The sequence below is a fragment of the Prionailurus viverrinus genome, chromosome D1, assembly GCF_022837055.1.
Source record: "Prionailurus viverrinus isolate Anna chromosome D1, UM_Priviv_1.0, whole genome shotgun sequence".
NCBI classification, from domain to species: domain Eukaryota; kingdom Metazoa; phylum Chordata; class Mammalia; order Carnivora; family Felidae; genus Prionailurus; species Prionailurus viverrinus.
This window is the reverse complement of record NC_062570.1, coordinates 89,022,659-89,049,496: the sequence shown is the minus strand read 5'-3', so window position 1 is coordinate 89,049,496 and position 26,838 is coordinate 89,022,659. Positions and strand designations below refer to the sequence as shown.

The window sequence follows — 26,838 nt, the reverse complement described above, 5'->3', positions numbered from 1 at the left end:
TACGGTCCGCGAGGTCCTCCAAGACCCGCCTTCCGCCTTTTGGACCCGCCCCCGAGCTGCCCTCAGCGCCGCCCGATTGCAGCGGTGGTCACGCCACAGACTGCTCTTAGCCCAGACCCACCTCGGTCCCGAAGCCGCTCAAAGATAGGAGGCCGTGGGTTCCCCTCATCAGGGCCATGTCGGGCTGTCACGCTCCGGAGGGAGACTGCTGCTCGCAGGGCTGCGGCGCTAAGGTAGGGGCGGGGCCGCGGGTGCCCTGTTTGCCCGGACTTGAGGCACAGGTGGCGTGCGGCGGCGGGAGCGGGGCGCCGACCTGGGGGGCCTGGGACCGGTGTGGACGCCGCCCCCGCTACCCGCCGCCCTGGCTCCGCAGGCCGATTCGAGGCCACGGCAGTCGCCGTTCCCGAGGCTGGGCTCCGATGACGGGCGCTGGGCGCCAAACGCTGAAAAAGGGAAAATAGCGGAGGAGAGCGCTGCGCATCTTGAGTGTGTTTTGAAACAACTTACCGGGAATACAGGGCAAACGAGGCAACAGGAGGCACTGGAGTGGAAATGGAGCTAAGACTGCCCTCGAGCTTATTTTCTGCGCCCTGGCAATCAGCCCGACGTTTGGCAGGCAGTAGGCGCTCGGGAGACTGTGGCCAAACCGAGGCTGTGCTTCAGTAGCCCCCACTTTCCCTCTCGGCCTGCCTCAGTTTAGAGTGATTATGGGATGGTCATCCTTGAGCAGAAGTCAAAGGAAAATCCACCCTCGGGCTACATCTGCTTTTCATTCACTGGGTATACACCCCAACAGCTTTATGGAATACCTGTGTGCCCAGGGATACAGCGAGGATTAAGACAAATGGCCTGCGGTCTGGAGGAAAACTAGAGGAGTAAACAATTACAATACAATGAGAGAACCCCTGCTTAAGAGGCAGGGATAGCCCCCTAAAATTAGCCCCCTATTCCTCCTGTTCTTTCTTAGGACTGACTGAAGGCCCCAGTTAGAAAAGTCGTAACGTGGGAGATCTTATTGCGAAATACTTGTCAATCTTGTGGGGATACTCCCACAGCTTAGCAAAAGCTAAGCAAAGACAGCTTAGCAAAGACAACTGTGAGGATGGAATGCTGGACAGGAAAAATTGGATAGGAAGGGGGAAGATGTTGGATACAGGTCAGATGGCTAGGCAGGCGTGCGTGGAAACTGCAGAAAGCAACCTGTTAATAGAATCTCTGCTAAGGTGTTTCGATAGCATGTGTGTTCATGCCACCAGTAAGTGACTCTTGGTGAAATATTATCTAAAGGAGCATCAAAGAGAGCCTTTATCAAGGGATCTGAGACTAAACAAGACCTCTCAAACCAAACGTGGCCAACAGACAGCTGGGCCAACAGCTGTGTTTGCCTCACTTACTGTTCATAAGAAATATTAGCCAACCTTTCAAAATGCAGAGCACTTCAGGCTTCTGTTAAAACTTTGGTACATCTGATGGCATGGAGCTTGTATTCCTTCATGGGATCTGGGTTGAGCTGACTAGTGAGTACCACCTAAATGTGCTTGCCAGGCTACAGAGCTCCCCTGCCCACAACAGATTTGCATATGCACTTAAATAAATCACTTCCAGTAAGCTTCATTCAGTCCGTGAGCCACCAGTTCGTAAGCTCTGATACAGGACTTTTCTTAATGTAGGAGATGTGATCTTAATTCACAGTGTTTATTGGGCAAAGCACTATCTGGTAGGTATATATCAAGAGCATGTTCCCTGCTTTGTAGGCAGCTAAGCTTAGCTGGGAAATAAACCAAGAACTACTTCTGTTTTTTAATTTTACCTTACATATCATAGTGTCCTATATATGTCAACCCTGAATAAATACTTGTTCTTTGCTGTTATTATAACACAAGGCCTTTCAATACCCTTCCCTTGACCTCATCAGTTCTGTACATCTTTACCCCTCCCCTCCACTCTAGCAACGCATTCCCATGGCCATGCCCTTCCCTGCTCCACCACTGCCCCTTCACCTCACACCTTTTTGGGGTGAAGGACTTTTCTTTTTTTACTCCGACACTTCTCTCTGTGTAGCCCCCATCACAGGATCTATCACACTGGATTACAAATAATTAATTGCCTTTACTTAAATGCCTCCCACGCAGACCCCCAAGGGATGGGGTTTGAGGGAGTGTCCCTCCACTACACACATTTGTGTCTCTACAAATATTATTGTGTCCTACTGCAGCTGGCTCCTGGACACCTCCTGGGAGCCCCCCCCCCCCCCCCCGCCCCAGGAGCTTCCCTTCACATTACCTGAAGTGACTATCCTCAGACCTCACCATCTCCTCTCATTCTTTCCCCCCAAACCTGCTTTGAAGGTGACTTTGCCTCCAGAAACACAAAGAAAATGAAGCTGTTAGTTGTGAACATCTTAACTTCGATTTCTTCCTGTTCCCACCTACGTTATAATGTTAAGATTAAGAACAAGACATCTAGAATTTGACTGCCAGCGAAAATCTTGGTTCTGCCAGTTGCCACGTGGGCAGTTGTGGATGCATTAATCTTTTTTTTACTTTCTTTTTTTTTTTTTTTTTTTAGAGAGAGAGAGAGAGAGAGCAAGTGAATGGGGGAGGGACAGACAGAGAGAGGGAGACAGAAGATGAAGCAGGCTCCACGGGGACTGAATCCCACAAACCTGGCATCATGACCTGAGTCAAAATCAAGAATTGGACCTCCAACCAACTGAGCCACCCAAGTGCCTCAATCTTTCTTAGCATAATATAGCTATTATAAGGATTAAGTTGTATATATAAGCTTTTAGAATACTACCTGGCATAAAATAAGTATTCAATAAATATTAACTATTTTTGTTATTAATCGTATTATTACATATCTTCCTTACTTTTCTTCTTCCTCCTAAGATAAATATTTCCCGGGTCTAATTCCAGCTGCTCTGTCTCCACAAAGATTGACCTATTAGGCTTTTGCTTTCCTGTGGTGCTAATCTCTCCCCCTTCCCTAATTTTACCTTTTAGCATGAAAGGAAAACTAGTTATTTCAGAGTTTCCTTTACATGCTAAAACTCTGTTATTAACCAGTTTTCCCTTTGGTTTCCCTATCTGGCCCTTCATAGCCACACTATTGAAAGAGTCTTTAGAATTCTCTGCCTCTAAGTTTTATTCACTTCTTAATCCACTAAGATCTGGCTTCCACACCCAACCTATTAAAACAATTCCTACTTGGGGCGCCTGGGTGGCGCAGTCGGTTAAGCGTCCGACTTCAGCCAGGTCACGATCTCGCGGTCCGTGAGTTCGAGCCCCGCGTCAGACTCTGGGCTGATGGCTCGGAGCCTGGAGCCTGTTTCCGATTCTGTGTCTCCCTCTCTCTCTGCCCCTCCCCCGTTCATGCTCTGTCTCTCTCTGTCCCAAAAATAAATAAACGTTGAAAAAAAAAAAAGTTTTTAAAAACAATTCGTACTTAAGGTTGACCTAATTTACAAAGATAGTTGGCCTAGCAAAAACCCAAAGTGAACCCATCGTTTTTGTGATCGCACCGAGCTGCATTCCTAGAGAAAATTACATAACTGCACTGAGCGGCCTCACTTCATATTCAAGATTTCAACCCCAAATTGACCCTTAACACTGCCCAACAACCATCCCATGTTTCCCGGGTACTTTACTGTCCCACTCCCTGAGAGGACTAGATTATACCTTTTATTATCTTTTCAAGCCTCTCATACCCCGTCCCCACATCGTTCCTCAGCTGATGGCTTTGTTTATACTTAAGAAAATAGAAGACACCGGATATGAACTTACTTGCCTTCCTACCATAAAACCTAGCGACCTGCTGAAACGGGAACCCACCTTCTCATTTTTCAAGATGGCGGAAGCCCAATCTCTCCTCTTGTGCACAGGATCTGCCTCCCCTCTCACATTCAGAAGTTGCTCCTGTCCCTCTCCCTGTCTCTCTTACTGTGAATCAGCCCCCTCTCGGCCAGACTGTCCTCATCAGCATGGCTTCCAAGGCCCTGCGTGACCTGGCCCCTACAAGTTCATCTGCCTCTCTCAGCACTTTCCTTGTCAACACTCTGCTCCGGCCACCTGGCCTTCTTTCCATCAAATGTGTTAAGCACTGTCTCACTCCAGGGCCTTTACAACTGCTGTCTTCTCTGCCTGGAGTGCTTGCCGCACCCCAGACAAACCTTGTGTGTGCAAGCACATTCATTTATTACACACTGGTTGGTTGGTTTGTTTTTCACATTCTGTGGCCTTTAGGTTGTCAAGTGCTCAGAGAGGCTTTCCTTAACCACCTTATTCAAAATCAATCTCTGCTATGTTTCTCTTAAGTTCCTTGTTTTCCTTCTTCCTACTTATTTAAAAAAATATTTTTTTAATGTTTATATATTTTTGACAGAGAGCATGAGCGGGGGAGGGGCAGAGAGAGAGGGAGACCTAGAATCTGAAGCAGGCTCCAGGCTGAGCTGTCAGCACAGAGCCCAACGCAGGGCTTGAACTCAGAGTGGAGATCCCGACCTGAGCCAAAGTTGGACGCTCAACAGACTGAGCCACCCAGGCGCCCCTCCTTCTTCCTACTTATTATAATTTATTCCTCTCTTTGCTCTTTTAAAACTACCCCCAGAATGTAAATTTCTTTAGGGCAGGGACTTTGTCAAGTGTTAGTGGCTGAATTGCCAGGAAATGCTTGGCATACTCCCACCATCCTTCATTGAGACCTGACTCACCCTTCCCTCCTCTGTGAAGCTCCCTCCTCTGTGACTCCTGCTCCCTCCCACCGCTAGCTTCTTCCTCCCACCGGTAAGTGGCTTCCTTGGACTGCCCTGTATTATGTATTGCCTTGTCCTTTCGTAACTTCTACACTAGATTGTAAGCTTCTTGAGGGCAAGGGTTTTATCTTCCTCCTATTCATTTCTTCAGGGCCTGCAGAAGTTTGCCAAATGAATGAATGAGAAGGCTCTATAATAAAAACCGAAAGGACAGGTACATAGAGCAAATGCTGTGGCATGGGATTAGAGGAAGGAGCGATCACTTCCTGCTGGGATGATGGCAGAAGGAATCACAGGGGAAGCGATAGGGGGCCTGGTGTTAACGCTGATAAGCAGGAGCCTGACAGCTAGAGTCGCAATAATTGAAAATCCACCACGAGCAATAACAGTGCAAAGAAAAAAAAAGATGCACTTGGTTATAAAGAAAATATGTCTTAGTTAATTAGTGCTCTCCATAGCAAGTACCCCAAAACTTGGGCTTAAAACCCAAACACTGTCTGTCTCGCAGAGTTTGAGGATTAGGAGTCTAGGGGAGTTTGGCTCAAGGTTCTGGCTCAGGGTCTCTCCTAAGGTGGCAGACAAACTGTCCCCTGGAGCTACTGTCATCTCGAGGCCTGATGGCAGCTGGAGCTGCAGGCATGCCACAGTGTCGTTGGCGGGCCTCCATTTCTCACTGATTATTGTCCATACACCTCCAATTCTTCACCACACAGCCTTCTGTGTAGGCTGAGTACCCTCTCCATGTAGCCGCTGGCTTGCTCCCCCAGAGAGCAACCAAGACAGAAGCCATGGTGTCTTATATCCTAATCTCAGAAGTGACACGCTGTCACTTCCCCTGTACTACTGTAGTCCGTTGGCCACACAGCCCTAGTACAATGTGAGAAGGGCCTACACCGCGGGGTGTGAATACCAGGAGGCAGAGATCACAAAGAGCCATCCTGGAGGCTGACTACAACTAAGTTGAATAGAACTGAGAGATTTGTATGCAAATGGACTGAAAGAAAACGGGCGAAAAGTAAAATTGGGGCAAGAAAGCAGAAGGACTTAAATAACAGACCAAGGAGGTGCACCTGAGCATTAAGTGATTGGAGGGATGGGGTGCAGTGATCAAAGCAGTATATTCTTTTAGTGCTCATGGGAGAGAGGAGGGTAAGCTAGAGAAGAGGGAGAGAAAGGAGAAATTGTAGGCAAGGAGACCAAATAGGGACAGATAACCGTATTCCTCCCCAAATGAGTCCTTGAAAGAGTTTTTACTCAACTGTTGCAAAATAAGAAAGTAAGGACAATCAAAAAGTGAATTTCACAAAATTAACACATTCGGTTTAAAGGACAACCTTTTATTTTGAGATGAACCTTCCTACTCTTTTCTTTATGTTAAAAATGTACTTTTTGGGTGTCGCCTGGGTGGCTCAGTTGGTTAAGTGTCCAACTCTTGGTTTCGGCTCAGGTTATGATCTCTTGGTTTCGTGAGTTCGAGCACTGCATCGGGCTCTGTGCTGGCATTGCGGAGCCTGCTTGGGATTCTCTCTCTGCCCCTCCTCCAGTCACACTCTCTGTCTCTCTCAAAATAAATAAACTTAAAAAAAAATTAAATAAAATTTTAAAATGTACTTTCTTTTTTGAAAAAGGTGATAGTAGCTGGTTAAATGTAATTACCGTTATAACTTGGCAACCTTATGTCAGTCCCTAAAATTTAAACTACAGCAGCAACAACAAACCCTGGCTTAAAAAAAAATGTTTTTTTAATGTTTATTTATTTTTGAGAGACAGAGGAAGACAGGGCGTGAGTCAGGGAGTGACAGAGAGAAAGGGAGACACAATCCAAATCGGGCTCCAGGCTCTGAGCTGTCAGCACAGAGCCTGATGTGAGGCTCGAACCCACAAACGGTGAGATCGTGACCGGAGCCGAAGTTGGACTCTCAACCAACTGAGCCACCCAGGTGCCCCTACAAACTCTGGTTTTGAAAATCAGAAGTCTGGAAATCACTGATCCAGATTATTAGCATAAGGAAACTGATACCCAGAAAGGGTCACGGACTTGCCTTAGGGCATTCAGCTAGTTGGGGGTCAAAGCTGAAGCAAGCCTCCACACCTTCTCATTTCTTTTTCTTTTTTTTTTTTTTTTTAATTTTTTTTTCAACATTTATTTATTTTTGGGACAGAGAGAGACAGAGCATGAACCGGGGAGGGGCAGAGAGAGAGGGAGACACAGAATCGGAAACAGGCTCCAGGCTCCGAGCCATCAGCCCAGAGCCTGACGCGGGGCTCGAACTCACGGACCGCGAGATCGTGACCTGGCTGAAGTCGGACGCTTAACCGACTGCGCCACCCAGGCGCCCCTCACACCTTCTCATTTCTTCCAGTCAGTGCCTAACTGGCGTGAAAAAGAGTTTGTAAGTGTGGTGAAAGTGGAAGGGAGAAATAGCGTCAGTGGAGGTAAAGTTGCAAAGAAAGCCAGTACGCACCGAGAGGAGAAGGAGATGTGCAGAGAGAAACAAAGCCCAGAGACTGAAAAAATGCTGACAACTTGGCCGTGTCTGAATCCAGTCCCTCCCTTGGGCCAGTGTCAAGAATTTTGAAAGACTGAAATGAGCAGAAAAGATCACTAGGTGTCACGGGCTATCTTTGAGCTATTGTGCAACTCTGTAATTGTAGAATCTGACAGTAATGCAGATGATTACTGACCCTAGAAATGCAGGCTGCATTCTGGACATTCAGTTCGTTGCTGCCTGGTGGATATTGTTCGGTTTTTCCTCATTTATAAATCCAGAATTCCTAATTACTTATATGGGTGATGTTTTGCCTTCTCTTTGGACACAGCAGTATCATGTTTCTGGTTCCCTCACTAGCTGATGGGTTAAATAATATATTTGACACGTGTTTATCTTATATTTGTTTTGAGAGTCCCCCAGGCAAACCTCTGTCCAAGCAGTACCTCTCTTATGCTTCAGTTGAAAGAAAAGGTGGGGGAGGGGAGTTGAATCCTTGTTGGCTGTGAGCAAGTGTTTCAGTGACAGTGAAACTGATTTCCATAAAATAACGGGACTGAAAAATCGGAAAAATTCAGTATTGCTTCAAAAACTTTTTAGGCTTTAATGTTTTTGCTATATACAAAATACTGTTAAATGTTTCTCCCTCACACTATAGGACCTCTACTGTCAGAAGTTGATTGCAATCTATCTTCACTTATGTGTTTCAAAATTCTTACAAACCCAGACATAATAGTAACAGATAAGTAATATTATTGACATTCAGGGGAGAAGTAAATATTAACTAAGCTTCTTGTCAATGCTTAGTGAAATATACATTCTGATACTTTCTTACCATTCTGAACAATTTAGATGATTGCATTTTTACCAAATATATCTGTTAGTTCCCACTGCTACAATTTCCTAAAATTGAAATTTTGTGGGTATGAACAAATGAATGAAACTTTATTAACAGGAACGGCCTTATCATGGTTGTCACTGTAGTATGAAGCTGGCTAGTTGCTACAATAACTCAGGACTGGAAGACAAAAGGGAAAGGGGAGACCCATAATAACAGACTATTTTCTATAATGTTTGCAACTTTCTGTGCAAATGGATGGTTTTAAGGATTGGAAAACTGTAGGAGTTTTCTCCTTATCTGTTCTTTAATATATAATTAAAATATCATTTGTATCACTAAAAAAGAAAATGGCAAATTCTACAAGGCATGGATAATTCTGGCTAGATTTTGTAGGGACAGATATAAGGAAAACCAACACAGCTTTATTATTAGTTTCAATTCCAGAATTTTTAGCACTTTAAATGGGAGGGAGGTAAAACTTCCAATTATAAAATAAATAAGTCATAGGGATGAAAAGTACAGCATAGGGAATATAGTCAATAATGTAATAACACTGTATGGTGACAGATGGTAACTGCATTTACTGTGGCGAGCATTGCCTAAATTGTCAGAGTTTATTGTACATCGAAAAAACTAACATAACATCGAAAAAAATGGGAGGGGGGCGCCTGGGTGGCGCAGTCGGTTAAGTGTCCGACTTCAGCCAGGTCACGATCTCGCGGTCCGTGAGTTCGAGCCCCGCGTCGGGCGCTGGGCTGATGGCTCAGAGCCTGGAGCCTGTTTCTGATTCTGTGTCTCCCTCTCTCTCTGACCCTCCCCCGTTCATGCTCTGTCTCTCTCTGTCCCAAAAATAAATAAACGTTGAAAAAAATGGGAGGGAAACTAACATTGTCACACATTGTCCTAGATGCTTTATCTCCATTTTTTCTCATTTTTAAAAAAACTTACTCACTCCATACCTGGAAGCCTGTAGCACTGTATCTCTTTTTACTCCTCATATTCTCACTTTGTAGATTAGTAAACCGAAACCCATAGTCATATAAGCAATAAATAGTGTAACGAAGGTTTGACTTTATGTCCGTTAACTCCTAAGCCTGTGTTGAGTCAGAACTTTAAAAAATTTTAACATTCCCGTGTTCTTAATTTTACATTTTGAAGTCTACTCCATCACACTATTATTTATGATAAAATACAAAGTGTATGTAAAATATTAACAGTGAATCGGGGAAAACACTATAATTTCAGAAAGCCAGTGAAGTAGCTAAAAATTTGGTGTGCTCAAGAGTCAGCCCTCTCTGGGCCCAAAGGTATTTCTCCCCTTTATCCAGTGCCAAGATTTATACAGGCAAGCTTCCCAGCTGTACTTTTGTGCACAGAGGGTCTATTTCTTGTTTACCCTTACCTGGGGGGTATAACCTCTTATCTGGTTTCAAGCCTATGGAGGGATTTTCTATTAGGCACCCCATTCTGAGCACACCCTAGGGTTTATTTCGTGTTTCTGACAGCTTGCATAGCTATCAAAATTGAAGGTCAAGCTCACCAGAGATCTGCAAATAACTTCAGGGAAATGGCTTCAGAGCTTCCCTCCGGGGTAGACTCACTCTGGTTTCTTTTTTTTTAACAACTATTTTTTTTTTTTTGATGTTTATTTATTCTGAGAGAGAGAGAGCTTGCACAAGCAGGAGAGGGGCAGAGAGGGGAGAGAGAATCCCAGGCAGGCTCCCCGCTGTCAGTACACAGCCCAATGTGGGGCTCAATTTCACGAATCATGAGATCGTGACCTGAGCCGAAATCAAGAGTTGGATGCTTAACTGACTGAGCCACCCAGGAGCCCCCACCCTGGTTTCTTTTATGGCCACTGTGAAGCCTTCTTTACTTTTTTGCTAGCTCAGCAATTTAATTTGAAATTTTGTTTTAAACTTTATTCAGGAAAAAAAAATTACTCAACATTTTCAGTTGTTTCAAGGTTAAAATTAGATTTCATACTGCCAGAAATGGAATTCATTGCATTTTTCATTATTGTTTTGGGTTTTATTAACTTTAACTTTAAAAAATGGGGAAACATGTTTTTTTATTCCTAAAGAAGTAATCATTAGACTTAATAAAAATAAGCTCTTACTTTAACTAGATTTATTGTGCTCATCACTTACAATATATACAGATACCTACTCTTTATGTTATCCACTTGAAACTAATATAATGCTATATGTCAATTATACTTCAATAAAAATACATGAATAAAAGCTCTGTGTTCATCCCAGCATATATACATTTGTTCCTATACACACATATCTTCATACAAATGGGCCCAGAAAGTATTACTTGTGATTGCTTCTGAGTGAGTCCTTTCTATGTTCTTTCCTTGACTTTATATTCCATAGTGAGCATATATTGATTTTGTAATAAGCAAAAACAATGTAATCACTATGGAGAAAAGACATTTTAGAATAAAAATAAAATCAGACCACACAGAATATGAACAAATAGCTGTCATATGTATATCATGACTTAATAAGATGTTTTGTGTAATGAAATTTGCTGGACAGACCAAAACATGTTCCTTTCAGCACTAAATTCTATTTTATTTCAGCCATTGCAGTAGGTGCTTTGCATTATATACTGGGCATTTCCCCACCTTGTTCTTATAGCCTATTCCATAGTGTTGGACTATATGGCCCTATCCTGAATAATTCCAGGTTGCCAAATAACATAGATCCACTTTCTAAACATCAAAAACAAATTATGGGGGCACCTGAGTGGCTCAGTCAGTTAAGTGTCTGACTTCAGCTCACGTCATGACCTCATAACTCGTGGGTTCGAGCCCCACATCGGGCTCCGTGCTGACAGCTCAGAGCATGGAGCCTGCTTTGGATTCTGTGTCTCCCTCTCTTCTTCCCCTCCCCAGCTCACACTCTGTCTCTCTCTCTCCTTCAAAAATAAACATTGAAAAAAAAAGTTTTATAACAACTTTAAAAAACAAAGTATGTTTTGTAATAGTTTTCTCCCTCATGGTACCCTCTCTATAGTAGATTTTCTTGGCTTCTTAGCAAAGATGTCAGCTAGAAAAGTCACCCAATAATATAATGTCTGTTTGAAAAATCCTTATCTTCTTTTTAAGGACAAGGAACATCCAAGATACCTGATCCCAGAGCTTTGCAAACAGTTTTACCACTTGGGCTGGGTCACTGGGACTGGAGGAGGAATTAGCTTGAAACATGGGTAAGTGTCTGCCTGATGTCATTTCTGAGCATTCTCCACGTAAGTAGCCCATGAAGAGCCTAATATGTGTTATGTACAAAGAACAACTGGTACTCAGTTTTATGTGATAGTGAAAGTATCTAGTTTCTAAGTGGAGAAATGAGTATTTGCGTAACTGAATGACAAGTGTGTAGAAGTTGTACATACAATAAATACCTAAGGATTTAAGAATCACAATTTCTAAACAGAATAATTTGGGCCCCGGTCTTTGGAGTCCCAAAGTTAAATTGCACACTGCCAAGTATGTTTCTATGTCTGGAATTAGAAAGGGTCCCTTCTTGGGAATGCAAGCTGGCGCAGCCACTCTGGAAAACAGTATGGAGGTTCCTCAAAAAACTAAAACTAGAACTACCCTACGACCCAGGAATTGCACTACTAGGCATTTATCCAAGGGATACAGGTGTGCTGTTTCGAAGGGACACATGCACCCCCAAGTTTATAGCAGCACTATCAACAATAGCCAAAGTATGGAAAGAGCCCAGATGTCCATCGATGGATGAATGGATAAAGAAAATGTAGTATATATATACAATGGAATATTACTCGGCAATCAAAAAGAATGAAATCTTGCCATTTGCAACTACGTGGATGGAACTGGAGGGTATTATGCTAAGTGAAATTAGTCAGTCCGAGAAAGACAAATACCATATGACTTCACTCATATGAGGACTTTAAGAGACAAAACAGATGAACATAAGGGAAGGGAAACAAAAATAATATAAAAACAGGAAGGAGGACAAAACATAAGAGACTCATAAATATGGAGAACAGAGGGTTACTGGAGGGATTGTGGGAGGGGGGATGGGGTAATGGGTAAGGGGAACTAAGGAATCTACTCCTGAAATCATTGTTGCACTATATATATACTAACTAATTTGGATGTAAATTTAAAAAAATTAAAAATTAAATTAAAAAAAAAAAGAAAGAAAGGGTCCTTTCTAGGTAAGCAGGATTTGTTTCAAGGGTTCAGATACATATTTTAAGGTCACTTAAACACAGATTATGAACCATCAAAAGTACTAAAAATTACATTTTATTAAGTCAAAAGACGACATTATGCCTTTCTAAGTGCATCATGTATTATCATTCATGGATAGCACCTGCTGGTCTTTGTTGCTCACAAGATAAAACAAGAATGAGTTAAAACTCATTCTTTCAAGTGTTTCTGGAATAGGATGAATGTTTTTTTTCTCCTGAACTGTTTTAGGAATAGTACTATCTGGAGGCTGAATGTTAAACGGAGTAACTTGATTTCTTTCTTTATCCTAATTCACTTTCTTTTTTTTTTTTTTAAATTTTTTTTTTTTTTTCAATGTTTATTTATTTTTGGGACAGAGAGAGACAGAGCATGAACGGGGGAGGGGCAGAGAGAGAGGGAGACACAGAATCGGAAACAGGCTCCAGGCTCTGAGCCATCAGCCCAGAGCCTGACGCGGGGCTCGAACTCACGGACCGCGAGATCGTGACCTGGCTGAAGTCGGATGCTTAACCGACTGCGCCACCCAGGCGCCCCCCTAATTCACTTTCTTTAACAAAATTGAATTAATATAACATTTATATAATATCGAATCTATATAGTAATACCGCCAAGGGGGCTGCATTTCGTAGAAAGGAATGGAATGGAAAATTTAATCAGAATGCTTAGAACAAAAGAGATTTTTCGGTATACTACAGGATGATGCCAGTGAAATTTCATCTACTTCAAATTACCGAGTAACTCATGGAATAGTAATTGAACTGTGGGCAACGTCAGTAGGGACCCAGCTGTCACAGTTCCATGTATAGGGATGCACGCAGTCTGGAAACGTCATGTTCCTCATGGTGCATCGCACATCCATCCGTGCCTCCTCTCTGTCAACCCAGTGCTCCATCAATCCAATTCAGCATTTGGCAGGTTTTCAGATTATTTTGCCAAAGCTTTCAAGTTGACTGTTCAGAGCAAAGTCCTAAGATAATGACATTTGTCACTAAGATGATGACATTTGTCACTGTTGTTTCATTTATCCATTTAGTTGAGTTCCCAATAATTTGGTTTCTCAGCTATATTTATAATAAATCCTATTCTAAACATTGCCTTTAGTTAACTGCTTTTTATTTGCATATGCAGAAATATATGTATGTACAAATATGTACAAAATACTTCTATCAAACTGAGTTCAAATAACCATTTTTGAAGTGGCTCTTTAAATAAATGGCAGTGATGGGGCACCTGGGTGGCTCTGTCAGTTGTATTTGACTCTTGAATTTTGGCTCAGGTCATGATCTCATGGTTCGTGAGATCCATGCTGTCAGCGTGGAGCCTGCTTGGGATTCCCTTTCCCCCTCTCCCTCTGCCCCTCCCCTGCTCGCTTGCTCTCTCTCCCTCACTCTTTGTCTCAAAACAAAGAAACATTAAAAAAAATGGCAAAGTGAAAATGGAATGCAAATCTCAAAAGTAAATTTATTTATCATAAAGACATAAAAGACTATGTTCTTTCTAGAAGAAGTTTACTAACCCATGCACTGAAAATGTGTGTGGTCATCCTAAAACACTCACGGGGCACCTTTTAAAATTAAATGGTTTTTACAGCACTACAATCAATTTATGGGGACATTGCATCATAAGCGAAAATGTTTGGTCCTTGGTTAGGTTCTTAATGGGTGAGGAGCTCCTCCTGGAGGTCACGGGTGGAAACAGCCCCAATTTTATGGCATTGTTTGGAATGTTATTAAACGTGTGCTTTGCAAAATAAGATGGGTAATTTGTAGTAAAATGTTGAATTTTTTTTCCTAGTATTTAAATGACTTCATAAACCCACATCATTAACTATCTGCTATGTTATTCTCATGTTATAGGTGAAAGTTTGGTTTTCTTTGATGCTTAAAGCAAATAAATTTGGAATGAAGGACAAACCCAATAGATTATGTTTGGAGATATAAAATTATTTACTGATTCCAAGGTTTGGCTGATACCATTTTAGATTATACTACTTGTGTGTGGTACCAAAAGATGTGTATAAAAGACAGCTTAAGATACATATGAGAGTTAAATCAGAAGGATTTAATCGAAGCAATTCCAAGACACTCAACAGCCATTGTATTTAGGTTGGGGCACCACCATTCACATTTAGCATTTCCTGTTTTTTGTTTTTGGTTTTTTTTAATGTTTTTATTAATTTATTTTTGAGACAGAGAGAGACAGAGCATGAGCAAGGGAGGGACAGAGAGAGAGGGAGACACAGAATCTGAAGCAGGCTCCAGGCTCTGAGCTGACAGCACAGAGCCCGACGTGGGGCTCGAACTCACGGAGTGTGAGATCATGACCTGAGCTGGAGTTGGACGCTCAACCGACTGAGCCATCCAGGTGCCCCGCATTTCCTGTTTTCATGGTGTGATATTGAAACGTGTCAGAGACACCAGTCCTATTCATGCTATTAAAATTAAATTTGATAAACCTGTAGTGTAGACAAGATATGTGAGGTATATTATGATTTAAATTTAAAAAAAAAAATTTTTTTGAGAGACCACAAACGGCAGGGGCAGACAGAGGGGGACAGAGGATCCAAAACAGGCTCTGAGCTACAGCAGTGAGCCCAATGGGAGGCTTGAACTCAGGAACCACGAGATCATGACCTGAGCCAAAGTCAGATGCTCAACCGAACCACCCAGGTGCCCCTAGATTTAAATTTTTTTAAATAGCTAGGCAGTAAATAAAAACAGACGCAACTGAACATAGATGTATTTTGAACTCTTGAATTTTGTTTCCCTCCTTATGGAATAGTGAAAGAGCAGGCAGTACCAAGAAATAAATTTCAAAACTTAATACTTCAGATGCAAAATGCTTTTTGTTTGTGGCTTACGGCACCAAGTAAATACTTCCCTTTTAGTCTTTGGCACATTTCCCTCCTAAAATAAAGGCTCTCGGGGCGCCTGGACGGCTCATCAGTTAAGTGTCCAACTCTGGATTTTGGCTCAGGTCATGACCTCAGGGTCCTGAGATCAGGCTCTGTGCTGGGCATGGAACCTGCTTAAGGTTCTCTCTCCCTCTCCCCCTCCCCCACGCTCTCTCTCAAAAATAAAATAGAGGGGCGCCTGGGTGGCGCAGTCGGTTAAGCGTCCGACTTCAGCCAGGTCACGATCTCGCGGTCTGTGAGTTCGAGCCCCGCGTCGGGCTCTGGGCTGATGGCTCGGAGCCTGGAGCCTGTTTCTGATTCTGTGTCTCCCTCTCTCTCTGCCCCTCCCCCGTTCATGCTCTGTCTTTCTCTGTCCCAAAAATAAATAAAAATGTTAAAAAAAATAAAATAAAATAAAATAAAATAAAATAAAATAGAGTTTCTATCATCTTTACATTTTTATCCAGGTACCTCCTTCTTTGTAGATGTATATATTTTTTCTAAAACATATTTAGCTAATCTTTTAATTACCCAAAGTTGATCAGTTTTGTTTTCACAAAGGGAGCAATAAAAACAGATTCCGATTACGAAATCACTTGAATAAACAGAATACCCTGGATTTTCCCACTTTGTAGATGGAGTGTATTTACTAACAGGCTGTTTTAAACTTTATTTGGGTCTGTTCCCAGGACTGCATACATTTCTCCCCACACAAGAAGACTTACCCTACAAGTCCACTGACTATATATCACACATGAGTCTAGAATTTCTTCCATGTTACATAAGGAAAGGAGATTTGGATCCCCGGTATTTGCAAAGAACTCTTTCTAACTGTATGATCCCTCTGATTCCACTGGTTCCAGAGGAGTGCCACTCTGTTTTCTTATGTCGTGGGTTTTTTTTAATGCAACAAAGCTCCAAAGCGAGCTATTTCATGAAAACAACTGAATGTAGCTTACTGTGGTTTGGATTTCACTCCCATTGCCAGACATTTCTTTTCCAGATCTTAGTTTACCAAGTGGACCCTTAAAGGAACTTTCATTTTTGTCAGTTACAAGTCTATGGGTTTATTAATAACTGGATTGATGGCTTGACTCAATATAGGCCATCATCCTCATTTTTCACCGGGAACCAGTTTCCCTACATCCATGGCTCAGCGGCAGAAGCTGGAGCATTCAGGTGCTGGTATTTCTTTCAATCCCATGTATGTGGCAGCTCTTTACTGCCTTCTGGGAGCCACTGAAACTGACAAAGGAGACAAAGGACCTTTGTTGAGACTGGAGAGAATTTAGAGAAGATTTTGAAATTAATTTCCCAAATTTGAGAGTACTTTGTGACAAATGGTACATTATAGCATCTCCCCTAGCACAACATTCTGTAACAGACACATCTCCAGATGGAACCGTGCCTTTTATCCGTATTTTTAACTTTCCACAGTTGTTTCAGCACTATTACCAAATAGTTTCACAAGAAAGATGTGCTTTTCAAATAGGAAGCATATATTCCACCCAAAAAGTAGCTTAATGTTAATGCTGTAATTTAATAAGGTGTCCAGCAGGGGTCCCTGAACTTCATGTTTTATAAGCAGAGCGTTTCAAGCACCAAAATTAAACTTGATCCCTTGCGAGACAGAGATCATCTGCTCATGAGCATATCTTCCCCTGATTGGATTTTGTAATAACTGTTCCACATTTAATGAGATAAACGGCAATCTCATGCTTAAAGATGCCAAAGACTTGTTTTATTTCCCATAACCAGATAAAAATCTGGTTACCATTGATTTTGCACTGTAAACAGAAATAAAGAAATATATATGAAAACTGTCAACATTCTACTGCATCACCAGCATTACGTGTGTAATGTAATTACAGTGCATTAGTAATTTGTTATTCTTTCTATACAGCACACATCAGTAATTAATTCAAGCAGCTTTCTGTGTGATTTGATTTATAAAGAATATTGATGATTGGACTGTAAGAATACACTTGCCTTTGTTCAAAAGCAGAACGGTAGAGTTAAATACATACCAATTTCTACATTTTGTGTTACCAGCGATGAGATCTACATTGCTCCTTCAGGAGTGCAAAAGGAACGGATCCAGGTATGTTGAAGGTTCCTTCTTGACCCCAAAGCTCTTTTCTTCTCTACTTGACTGTTATTGTTTTGTGAAATGGAATTAATTTTAAACGAAGTTTTGAGGGGGGGTTATATTGACAATTTAAACGAATAATCAATAAACATTTCTTAAGTAACTAGTAAATTTTTTTTTTAAGGTGAACCTCCATGCAACTAATATTTTTGAATTGTCATTCATCCTCTAGAGGGCACAAGCGAATGGCACAATCTTAAGTCCTGCTACAAAGCGATTATAATTTTGCAGCATTGTAACACTGTCTTTATCAGGTTGGTAGGGTGATCACATTGATGGTCTCGATGGACCAAACTGGCTCATACTAAACAATAGCAAAGCTATTCCAATCTAAGTTATAAAACTTTATGTCAGATTTTTGAGAAGTCTCATTCCATATTAATGCTGGAGTGCTGAAAATTTAAACATAACACTTAACTCCTAAGGCATAATCCTTCATTAGTAAAACATTTATATCGTAGTTTGTAAGAAACCCTGGCAAATGAAAGTCACAAGTCAGAAGTATGCATGCACTACTAGGAAAAATCTGTGGATCTGCTTAATTACTTCAACTTTAAGAATAATATACCTTACTGAGATTAACATGTCTGAGTACCAGTTCCCTTTCTCAGGAGATAAGAAAATTCTACTCTATATTTTTCCTCCTATGATGACATACGAAGAAAAAACCGTAACCCCCATCTTCCAGTGATGATTTCTTTGTAGAGTTTCTCTGAAATATAGTTGTGAAATGACAGGGGAAAGCCAAGAAGCTAAGTTGATGAAGTATCATTACATGCATATGAAATTTTCCATATCAATTGTTTCTTCAAATTCTAAAGGAAGAATTGCAGCTCTCTTGAGAATATTTTTATCAGTAGAAAACAGTTTTTATTTCTCAAAATGGCGAAAACATTTTGGAAGAGAAACAATTATATGAATATTGAAAAGATGGGTCAAATATGCATACATACATCTTAGCACACGCACACCAGAAAGGGGACACTTCTCACTGATATCGTATAAGCCTTTTTTTTCTTCTCTGCCCCCCTCTACAAACAGCCTGAAGACATGTTTGTTTGTGACATCAATGAGCAGGACATAAGTGGACCTCTGCCGCAGAAGAAGCTTAAAAAAAGCCAGTGCACTCCTCTTTTCATGAATGCCTACACAATGAGAGGTAGGCAGAAAATGTATTCACCATAAAGAACTATTTGCTACACAGTAGGTTTTCTAAATAATTGTAAGTATTGTGGTAGTTAGCATTTCTCGAACACCTACTGTGTGCAAGAACTTTAATTATGTTAACACCTTCAGTGCTCACATCAGCCCACGTGGAAGGCCCGCTGTGACTCCATTTTGTATTCGAGAGGACAGAGGCTCTGGGAGATTTTCCTAAAATAAATAGCTAGTGAGTACTGGGGCCAGAATTCCAACCCAGTATGACTCCACTAGATTGTCAGGTTGACTGACAACACTATATTTACAATCAGATGCCTACTTCTAGTGTAGAGGTCTACCTCTGGGAACTTGTAGAAGGTAAGTAAGATTACAAGTGAGGGAAAATTGTGGCCTTTACTTTTAGTGGGAATAGTGCTGTCTCTCTCTCTCTCTCTCTCTCTCTCTCTTTTTTTAGTGTACCATATGATAAAAGTAGGAGTCTTATTTCAATTCCCAGAATTTGTGATAGCAAACCAGTCTGGAAAGGTTGAGCCTAGAGGACGGTGTGAAAATAGAAAATTATACCTGAAACACCAGAGCAATAAAGTCATTACAACCATGCTTTTTATAGCCCCTGAATGAAATCTGTTCTGAGCATGGTCTCATGCTGTGTTCTGTTCCCGGACACTGTCAGCTGCTCCCGACAGCGTAAAATCTCAGGAACAGATGCTAACAGCATGAAACATCTCTCCCAGCATAAAGCGAAATAAACTTCCAATTGCAAAAATAGCCATTACTGAATTTTATAGCATACACATCCTTTTTTTAGGTAAATCCATTACACTGTACCTTAAAACCCTGCAACCCCGATGCCACCGAGACATGGCCCGCACTCTGAAGCCTAACTCCATGATTAAGGGTCACCATGACCGTAGTTTAAATCCAAGTGCCACCACTGCTATCTGCGAACCGCAGACAAGTGATTTAACATCTCTGAACCCCTGTTTCCTTGACCATTAAGTCGGGGGGATAGAATTGACATCTCTGGTTGTTGTGGGGGACTCAAGATCAAGAGATCACACATAATGGGGATTTGCCCAGTGCCTGGCACAGAGGAACTCCTAATTAAATGGGAATATTGGACTATGATCTCCATGATTATTCGAGTTACACTTCAGACCATCTAAAAGCTATTTCTTAAGCATGTGTATTGTGCATTGCCCTGATGCTGATAAAGTTTAAATGCTTTTTGCAGCTTTGCAGCTTCTGTTAGTATTTCTCTCTTCCTACCTCCATCCCTCCCCTCCTGTCTACTGCCAACTTATTATTCCATGCCAAGAAAAACAAGGTCATCATCATATACAAATAAATGTATGTGATATATAATATATATATACGTGATACATAATATATATGTTACATATATACTATATATCACTTATCATATATATATTTTTAGAGGTATCATTTTGTGTTCCCTGAGTATGTGACTTTCTTCTCCCTCCTCCAGGAGCAGGTGCAGTGATTCATACCCACTCAAAAGCAGCTGTCATGGCCACCCTTCTCTTCCCAGGACGAGAGTTTAAAATTACACATCAAGAGATGATAAAAGGAATAAGGAAATGTACTTCGGGAGGGTATTACAGGTATTTTTTTTCTATTTTTGCTTAAGTGATTTCAAAAGTATTTTTTCTGTCTTTTGATAAAGAGGCTACTGATCTTTTTTATGCCTTTAATGAGATGTTGTGGGATCTATGTTAAGTAATACCCCACTTAATATTACACTTCCAGATCTGTTCTCAGTGACACAAATCAGACGCCACCCTTCCTCCTCCCCACCACCACCCCAGCCTTGGTAAATTATTAGCAACATGAATAATGAAACCGTTTGTCAGAGTTAAGTGGAAAACCCTTGGCTGAGCTTTCTATAGAGATGGAAAGATTATGTTCCTGTATGGAAGCACCCTGAGAGCGTGGTCCCCCACCGTCATTTTGTCTCCAGGAAGCTTCAGCCCTGACTGAAGCTTCATCTTGATTTAATTTAGTATGTCTAGGGGAGCCTGTGTCGGTTAAACATCTGACTTCGGCTCAGGTCATGATCTTGCAATTCGTGAGTTCAAGACCCGTGTCGGGCTCTGGGCTGAGTCTATATCTCCCTCTCTCTCTGCCCCGCCCCTGCTCGCACTCTGTCTCTCTCTCTCTCTCTCTCTCTCAAAAATAAATAAACGTTAAAATGTATTTAACATTAAATAAATGAGTTCAAGCCCCACATCGGGCTCTGTGCCGACAGCTCAGAGCCTGGAGCCTGCTTTGGATGTGTGTCTCCCTCTCTCTCTGCCTCTCCCCTGCTCATGCTCTGTCTCTCTCTCGTGCTCTCAAAAATAAAAAAAATTAATAAATTAAAACAAATTTTTAATTTTTTCAAATTTAGTACTTCTAGAATATTCTCATATTTACGATTATTTCAGTTAAGTAGATCTATGTATTTTTATAATTTTTCAGTATGGAAAGTGGCATAGATGGTATAGAATGGAGGCCTTCTAGATAAAATCAACCAAATCCACCAGCCCACCAAAATGTTCGCCAATCTAGAATACAGGGATGGGAAGAAACGCGTTCTCAGTGTTCAGGTACAAGCTAAGCATTTCATTTGAATGTGCTGGCATTCTTATTCCTGAGCTGCTTAATTTGCCAAAGGGCCTGATCCTACCTTACCTTGCTTAGAGGAAACGGGTGCCAGTTTTTCTAAAGTGTTCTTAACAGCAGTATCTTATTGTTAATCCACGTAGTAGAATCCAAGTACATGTTTAAACTGGTGTGCTGGGAACTTAATATGACTTGATTTTAGTTACTATTTATTGTATGCCTACAGCATTACTCAGCACTGCAGAATATCTATTTACAAAAGTGAAATGTTTAAATTATGAAAGTGTACATACTAAGGAAAGGATAGCCCCACATTGCCTTTCCATGCTGGGTCTCCAAGGAGAGGCATTGTGTGTGCTATTAATTTCAGCAGCGTTTGGTTGCTTTGGTGAAGAAATAAAAGCAGGTGAGACGGAGGCGTGAAAGGGCGGGTCGAGGGACAGCAGAGAGCCTTCTGGAATTCTGTGAGAAAAAGAATGGCCCGAATCAAGACATGCCACTTTTTATGCATCGTAACATACACGCTTTATAGATCACTTTAAACGTTTCTGATTTTAAAGAATACAAACCTTTTTGAAATGTCTTTTGCAATTCTATTTGATCCTGGCTGGGAAGTCAGTAACAGCTCAGGAGGCAGTGATCTTTCTTCAGAATTTGGGGAGAATCCTAAGAGTCCAGTTTTCAAAAGAAGGGGCAGTGAAGGCTGGACGAAGGAACAAAGGAGGGTTTTGATACTCTGTATTTTTTAAGTCCAGCTTGAAAAACAAAAACTTTCAAATACACACCTAATTCTCCTCAGGGGAGGTTACCGTATGTATGTAAGTGTGGTTGTCCTTCCTTCCGGCAGCAACACGAGTGGCCTGTGGCAGAGTGAAAAAAGCACACTGTTTAGAGGTCAGAGGACCATATTGGCTCTGTTCCTCATTTGACTCAGAAGGAATAGTGTTCAGTGTGTAAAGTGGGTGGCTTGGGTTGAATTTCAGGTCTCATTTTGCTGTGAATACTATTTTACTCAGGAAAAGATGTCTGACTTTTCAGTGTATGCTAGAGGAAAATATATGTTTGTGATTCTCTTGGCCAACATTAGGAAAGATCTGGGGAGCGTCTGGCTGGCTCAGTCCGTTAAACGTCTGACTTCGGCTCAGGTCATCAACTCGCATTTTGTGAGTTCGAGCCCCATGTCAGGGGCTCAGAACCTGGACCCTGCTTCGGATTCTGTCTCCCTCTCTCTCTGCCCCTCCCCTGCTTGCACTCTGTCTCTCTCTCTCAAAAATAAGTAAAGATTAAAAAAAAAAAAAAAAGAAAGATTTGGGGCTAGCAATTCATTCTTTCCATATTTAAGAATATCCTTCAATTACCTCTATTTCACTTAAGTGAAATAATAAACATCTCCATAATGCTGCTGGTAGTGGTTGGCCAGGCTGTTTATCACGTGACAGCTCCTTAGCCTATACCTGCCCCAAAGTAGCAATTTTTGGTAAAACTTTACTTAGAACTTCTTTTGTTGTTGTTAAGTTTGGCCATTATAGCGGTAGTGACAAAGGAGATGTTCCTTTAACAAGGGAAGAGAAATTGATGTAAAAGGGAAAACATGTCCGAGTTTGACTGGGTATAAATGACCTCAGAGAGAGACTTAATTTTACCAGTATCTAAGTTATTTGCGTAAATATTATTACATGAACAGAAAGGAAATGGATATTCTGATTTTATCACATGTATTTACTGAAAACAGGTGGAAGTAAAAGAAGTTCTAATGCCACAGACTTGAGAATGTTCTGAAAGGACTATCACACCTTTAATAGTTATTTCCAGAAGGTTCTTGCTAACCCAGTACTATAAACCACACCCGTATATATTTATTTGCCTGAGACACTTTGAGGTCTTGCAGAGATAAAATAAAATGATTTTGTATCTTTGGAAAATCCATACTTAATAAGTAGTTCAATGGTTAATCCTTTCTATGTTTCTGGTTCTCGGATCTATCATTTCTCATCTCCTACTAAAAATACTATGATTGTCTCTGCCTCAAGGAAATACTTGTATGATCTTGATAATTTCTTTGTTAGGTTTTGGTATCCTATACAAATTTCTGCCACTTAGAATAATACCTGCCAAATTCCCAAGGCGTCTTTTGATACAGCTCTCTATGCAAGATATACAGAATAACATGCAAAATCTTGTTCATAACGTGGAGTGGCTTTCAGATACAAAGAGAATGTCTAGTTGGTCTGTGAAAAAAATTGTAAATTTTACATATGAATACCTTTATTTGCTTTAGCGGGAAAAATGGCTTGTTTTGTCCCATAGGTATGATGATATGTTAGTGGTACCCATTATTGAGAATACACCTGAGGAGAAAGACCTCAAAGAACGAATGGCTCGCGCGATAAATGAATACCCAGACTCCTGCGCGGTCCTGGTCAGGCGTCATGGAGTGTACGTCTGGGGAGAAACCTGGGAGAAGGCCAAAACCATGTAAGTATCCATCAAAGGGCATTTGGGACAAGTCACTATACTCCAGATGTGAAGAGGGAATGAAGTGTGTTTTATGATTTGAAAGGAAGTACGACTTTTTTGTGTGTTACTGGTCAAAGTGGTTTAAATTTAAGTCATCTGGGGGCGCCTGGGTGGCTCAGTCGGTTAAGCGTCCAGCTTCGGCTCAGGTCATGATCTTGCGGTTCGTGAGTTCAAGCCCCGTGCCGGGCTCTGTGCTGACAGCTCGGAGCCCGGAGCCTGCTTTGGATTCTGTGTCTCCCTCTTGCTCTGCCCCTCCCCTGCTCATGCTCTGTCTCTCTCTCTGTCTCAAAAATGAATAAAAACAGGGGCACCTGGGTGGCTCGGTCGGTTAAGCATCCGACTTTGGCTCAGGTCATGATCTCACGGTCCGTGAGTTCGAGCCCCGCGTCGGGCTCTGTGCTGACCGCTCAGAGCCTGGAGCCTGTTTCCGATTCTGTGTCTCCCTCTCTCTCTGCCCCTCCCCTGTTCATGCTCTGTCTCTCTCTGTCTCAAAAATAAATAAACGTTAAAAAAAAATTTTTTTAAATGAATAAAAACATTTAAGAAGATTTAAATGTAAGTCTGTTATTTCTAGATACTTGATTTGCATTATGTATTCATTTATTACAAAATATTTATTGGACAAGCTGTTATTTGGCCAGACACTATGCACTTGATACAAAGGAGAAGGAAACAGCTCTTTTTCTCCCAAGTGTAAGGCTAGAAGGGAGAATAAGGCTAACCCAAGTTAATAATGATTTGCTACATTTATTTCAAAAAGTGACACGGAGTAAAAAATTTAAATTTATGTAAGTAGTATATTTTAAACTCCCTTTTATTTCCTGAGATGCATGTAATATGGTTGCATGATTCAAAATGATTCCTTTCCATGTTTTAATAATGCTGGGGGCAAAATGAGAAAAATCTGGCCTGGAATTGAGAAAAAAACAATGCCCTAGGGAGCCGGCTTAGCCTGATGGAGAGGAGAAATGTGGGAGGGCTGGAGAACTCTCTTTCACTAAGAGCTTCCGTTTTTTGCTTTCTCTTTTCTAGGTGTGAGTGTTACGACTATTTGTTTGACGTGGCCGTGTCCATGAAGAAAGTGGGCCTGGATCCTACACAGCTTCCGGTTGGAGAAAATGGAATTGTATAAGCCAAGTGAAAATGTAATTCTGTACACCAAGCCTATCTTGATTATTATGCAAATGAAACTTGATTACTCTTTTTAATGAATTGAACCTTCCCATGATACTATTAAGTCACTAAACACTGAAGATGGTCACCCTGAATCTACTTCTGACGTTGGACGATATTTGCTTATATTCTTGGAATTTTAAATGGCAATGCGGTGGAATAAAGAATTTTATAATGAAGGGTTTTTTTTTATGCTTACTTTTAAATCCTTAACAGCAAAATATCCTCGCTTAAATTAATTCCTTTTTTTTATAAATTTTTTTTTCAACGTTTATTTATTTTTTTGGGGACAGAGAGAGACAGAGCATGAACGGGGGAGGGGCAGAGAGAGAGGGAGACACAGAATCGGAAACAGGCTCCAGGCTCTGAGCCATCAGCCCAGAGCCTGACGCGGGGCTCGAACTCCCGGACCGCGAGATTGTGACCTGGCTGAAGTCGGACCCTTAACCGACTGCACCACCCAGGCGCCCCAATTAATTCCTTTTTTAAGTACACTCCCAGAGAAACCCTTTTATTCTCTAAAGTTGCTGAGGATACCAAATTCGTGAGAAGATTTCCATTCATTATGAAATGAGCATTTTCTTATTTTAATATTGGCATCATGAAACATATGTGAAAAGTTAAAGCCAAATGTATCTCTCCATATTGGCGTCAAAACAATTTACAGGTTTCCCCTGTTTGCCGTAGTGCTTCCTTGTAACAAAGCATAAAGGCACTCATTTCATATCGGAATCAACTGTGAAATTCCCACTGACTCCAACTCTACTAGCCAAACCAACCCTAACCAAACCAGTGATATAATCAGAAAGCGTTTTCCTTCAGGAAGCCAAAAGCAACATCACCTTGATCATAAAGGTTTCACTTGGTTAGTGCTTTTTTTCAGTTGGAGGAGAAAAATCAATAAGGCACCATCTGCACAATCTGAAGCTCATCTACCCCCCTCTCTGTTTACTGCCCTCTCCCCTTCAAGTACATTGACCCTAGTCCTCTCCAGGCCCTCGACCAGACCCTTTGTCGTTATCCAGGACCCCCTTCATGCCCTTGCTTCCCTCCTTTTGAAGCCCAGATGGCGGCCCCATATTTGCAGCATTTCATTGCAAACCCTGGGATGGGGATGGCCCGGTGGGGAAAAATGACACAACTGTCGACTGATCCCGCTTCAGATCTAGGACCACACACGTCAGGTGGACCCTCAATACTGCCAAGCAAACTTTCTATGATTCCGTAGTAAATTCATTCTCCCAACCTCAGGACTGTCTCTCCTGGCCCTTTCATCAAATTTCCAATATTCACCCCCCTCCCCAACACACACACACACACACACACACACACACACACACACCAGATGACAACCTCTCATACTTACAGAGATAAAATAGATCCATTCTTTTTTTTTTTCTTTTTTTTTTTTTTAAAGTTTATTTATTTTTGGGGGGACAGAGAGAGACAGAGCATGAACGGGGGAGGGTCAGAGAGAGAGGGAGACACAGAATCGGAAACAGGCTCCAGGCTCCGAGCCATCAGCCCAGAGCCCGACGCGGGGCTCGAACTCACAGACCGCGAGATCGTGACCTGGCTGAAGTCGGACGCTTAACCGACTGCGCCACCCAGGCGCCCCAAAATAGATCCATTCTAAAGAGAACTAATCTTTCCAGTTAACGTTTCCACCAACCTTCCTGCCTACAGCCTTCTTTGCCACTTGTACAAAGTTGGTTCTAAGGCCAATTCTTCCACTTAGGCCTTGGATCCAATGCCCTCTAGCCTTCTCAAGGACTTTGCTTCTGCAAGGATCCCCACATCAGTCCCTTTTCTCTTTTGTACTGGCAATTTTTTGCTCTCTTAACTGGCTCTTTTTTGTTGGTATAAAAACATGCTGAAATATCATCTATCTTAAGTCACACACACACACACACACACACACACACACACACACCAGCCTTCAGTTCATCCAGCACCTTTAGAGCAAAAATTTTTGAAAGAGTTGTCCACTTTTCTGTCAA

At 41.6% G+C, this 26,838-nt stretch overlaps 1 protein-coding gene across 1 annotated transcript; it reads left to right on the top strand.

Annotated features, from left to right (window-relative positions):
- The first annotated feature begins 15 nt into the window (after window positions 1-15).
- On the top strand, window positions 16-25,017 carry APIP (APAF1 interacting protein). The gene is made up of 7 exons (XM_047877718.1): window positions 16-233; window positions 11,202-11,302; window positions 17,266-17,314; window positions 18,404-18,521; window positions 20,013-20,148; window positions 23,456-23,623; window positions 24,698-25,017. The coding sequence occupies exons 1-7, from the start codon at window positions 177-179 to the stop codon at window positions 24,795-24,797; spliced, it is 729 nt and encodes a 242-aa protein (XP_047733674.1). The 5' UTR covers window positions 16-176; the 3' UTR covers window positions 24,798-25,017.
- The last annotated feature ends 1,821 nt before the right edge of the window (window positions 25,018-26,838 follow it).

Coding starts and splice junctions, on each gene's coding strand:
- APIP (XM_047877718.1), top strand. CDS start 177: ATGTCGGGCTGTCACGCTCCGGAGGGAGACTGCTGCTCGCAGGGCTGC. Junction 17,315..18,403: donor TGCAAAAGGAACGGATCCAG/GTATGTTGAAGG, acceptor CTCTACAAACAG/CCTGAAGACATGTTTGTTTG. Junction 18,522..20,012: donor GAATGCCTACACAATGAGAG/GTAGGCAGAAAA, acceptor TCCCTCCTCCAG/GAGCAGGTGCAGTGATTCAT.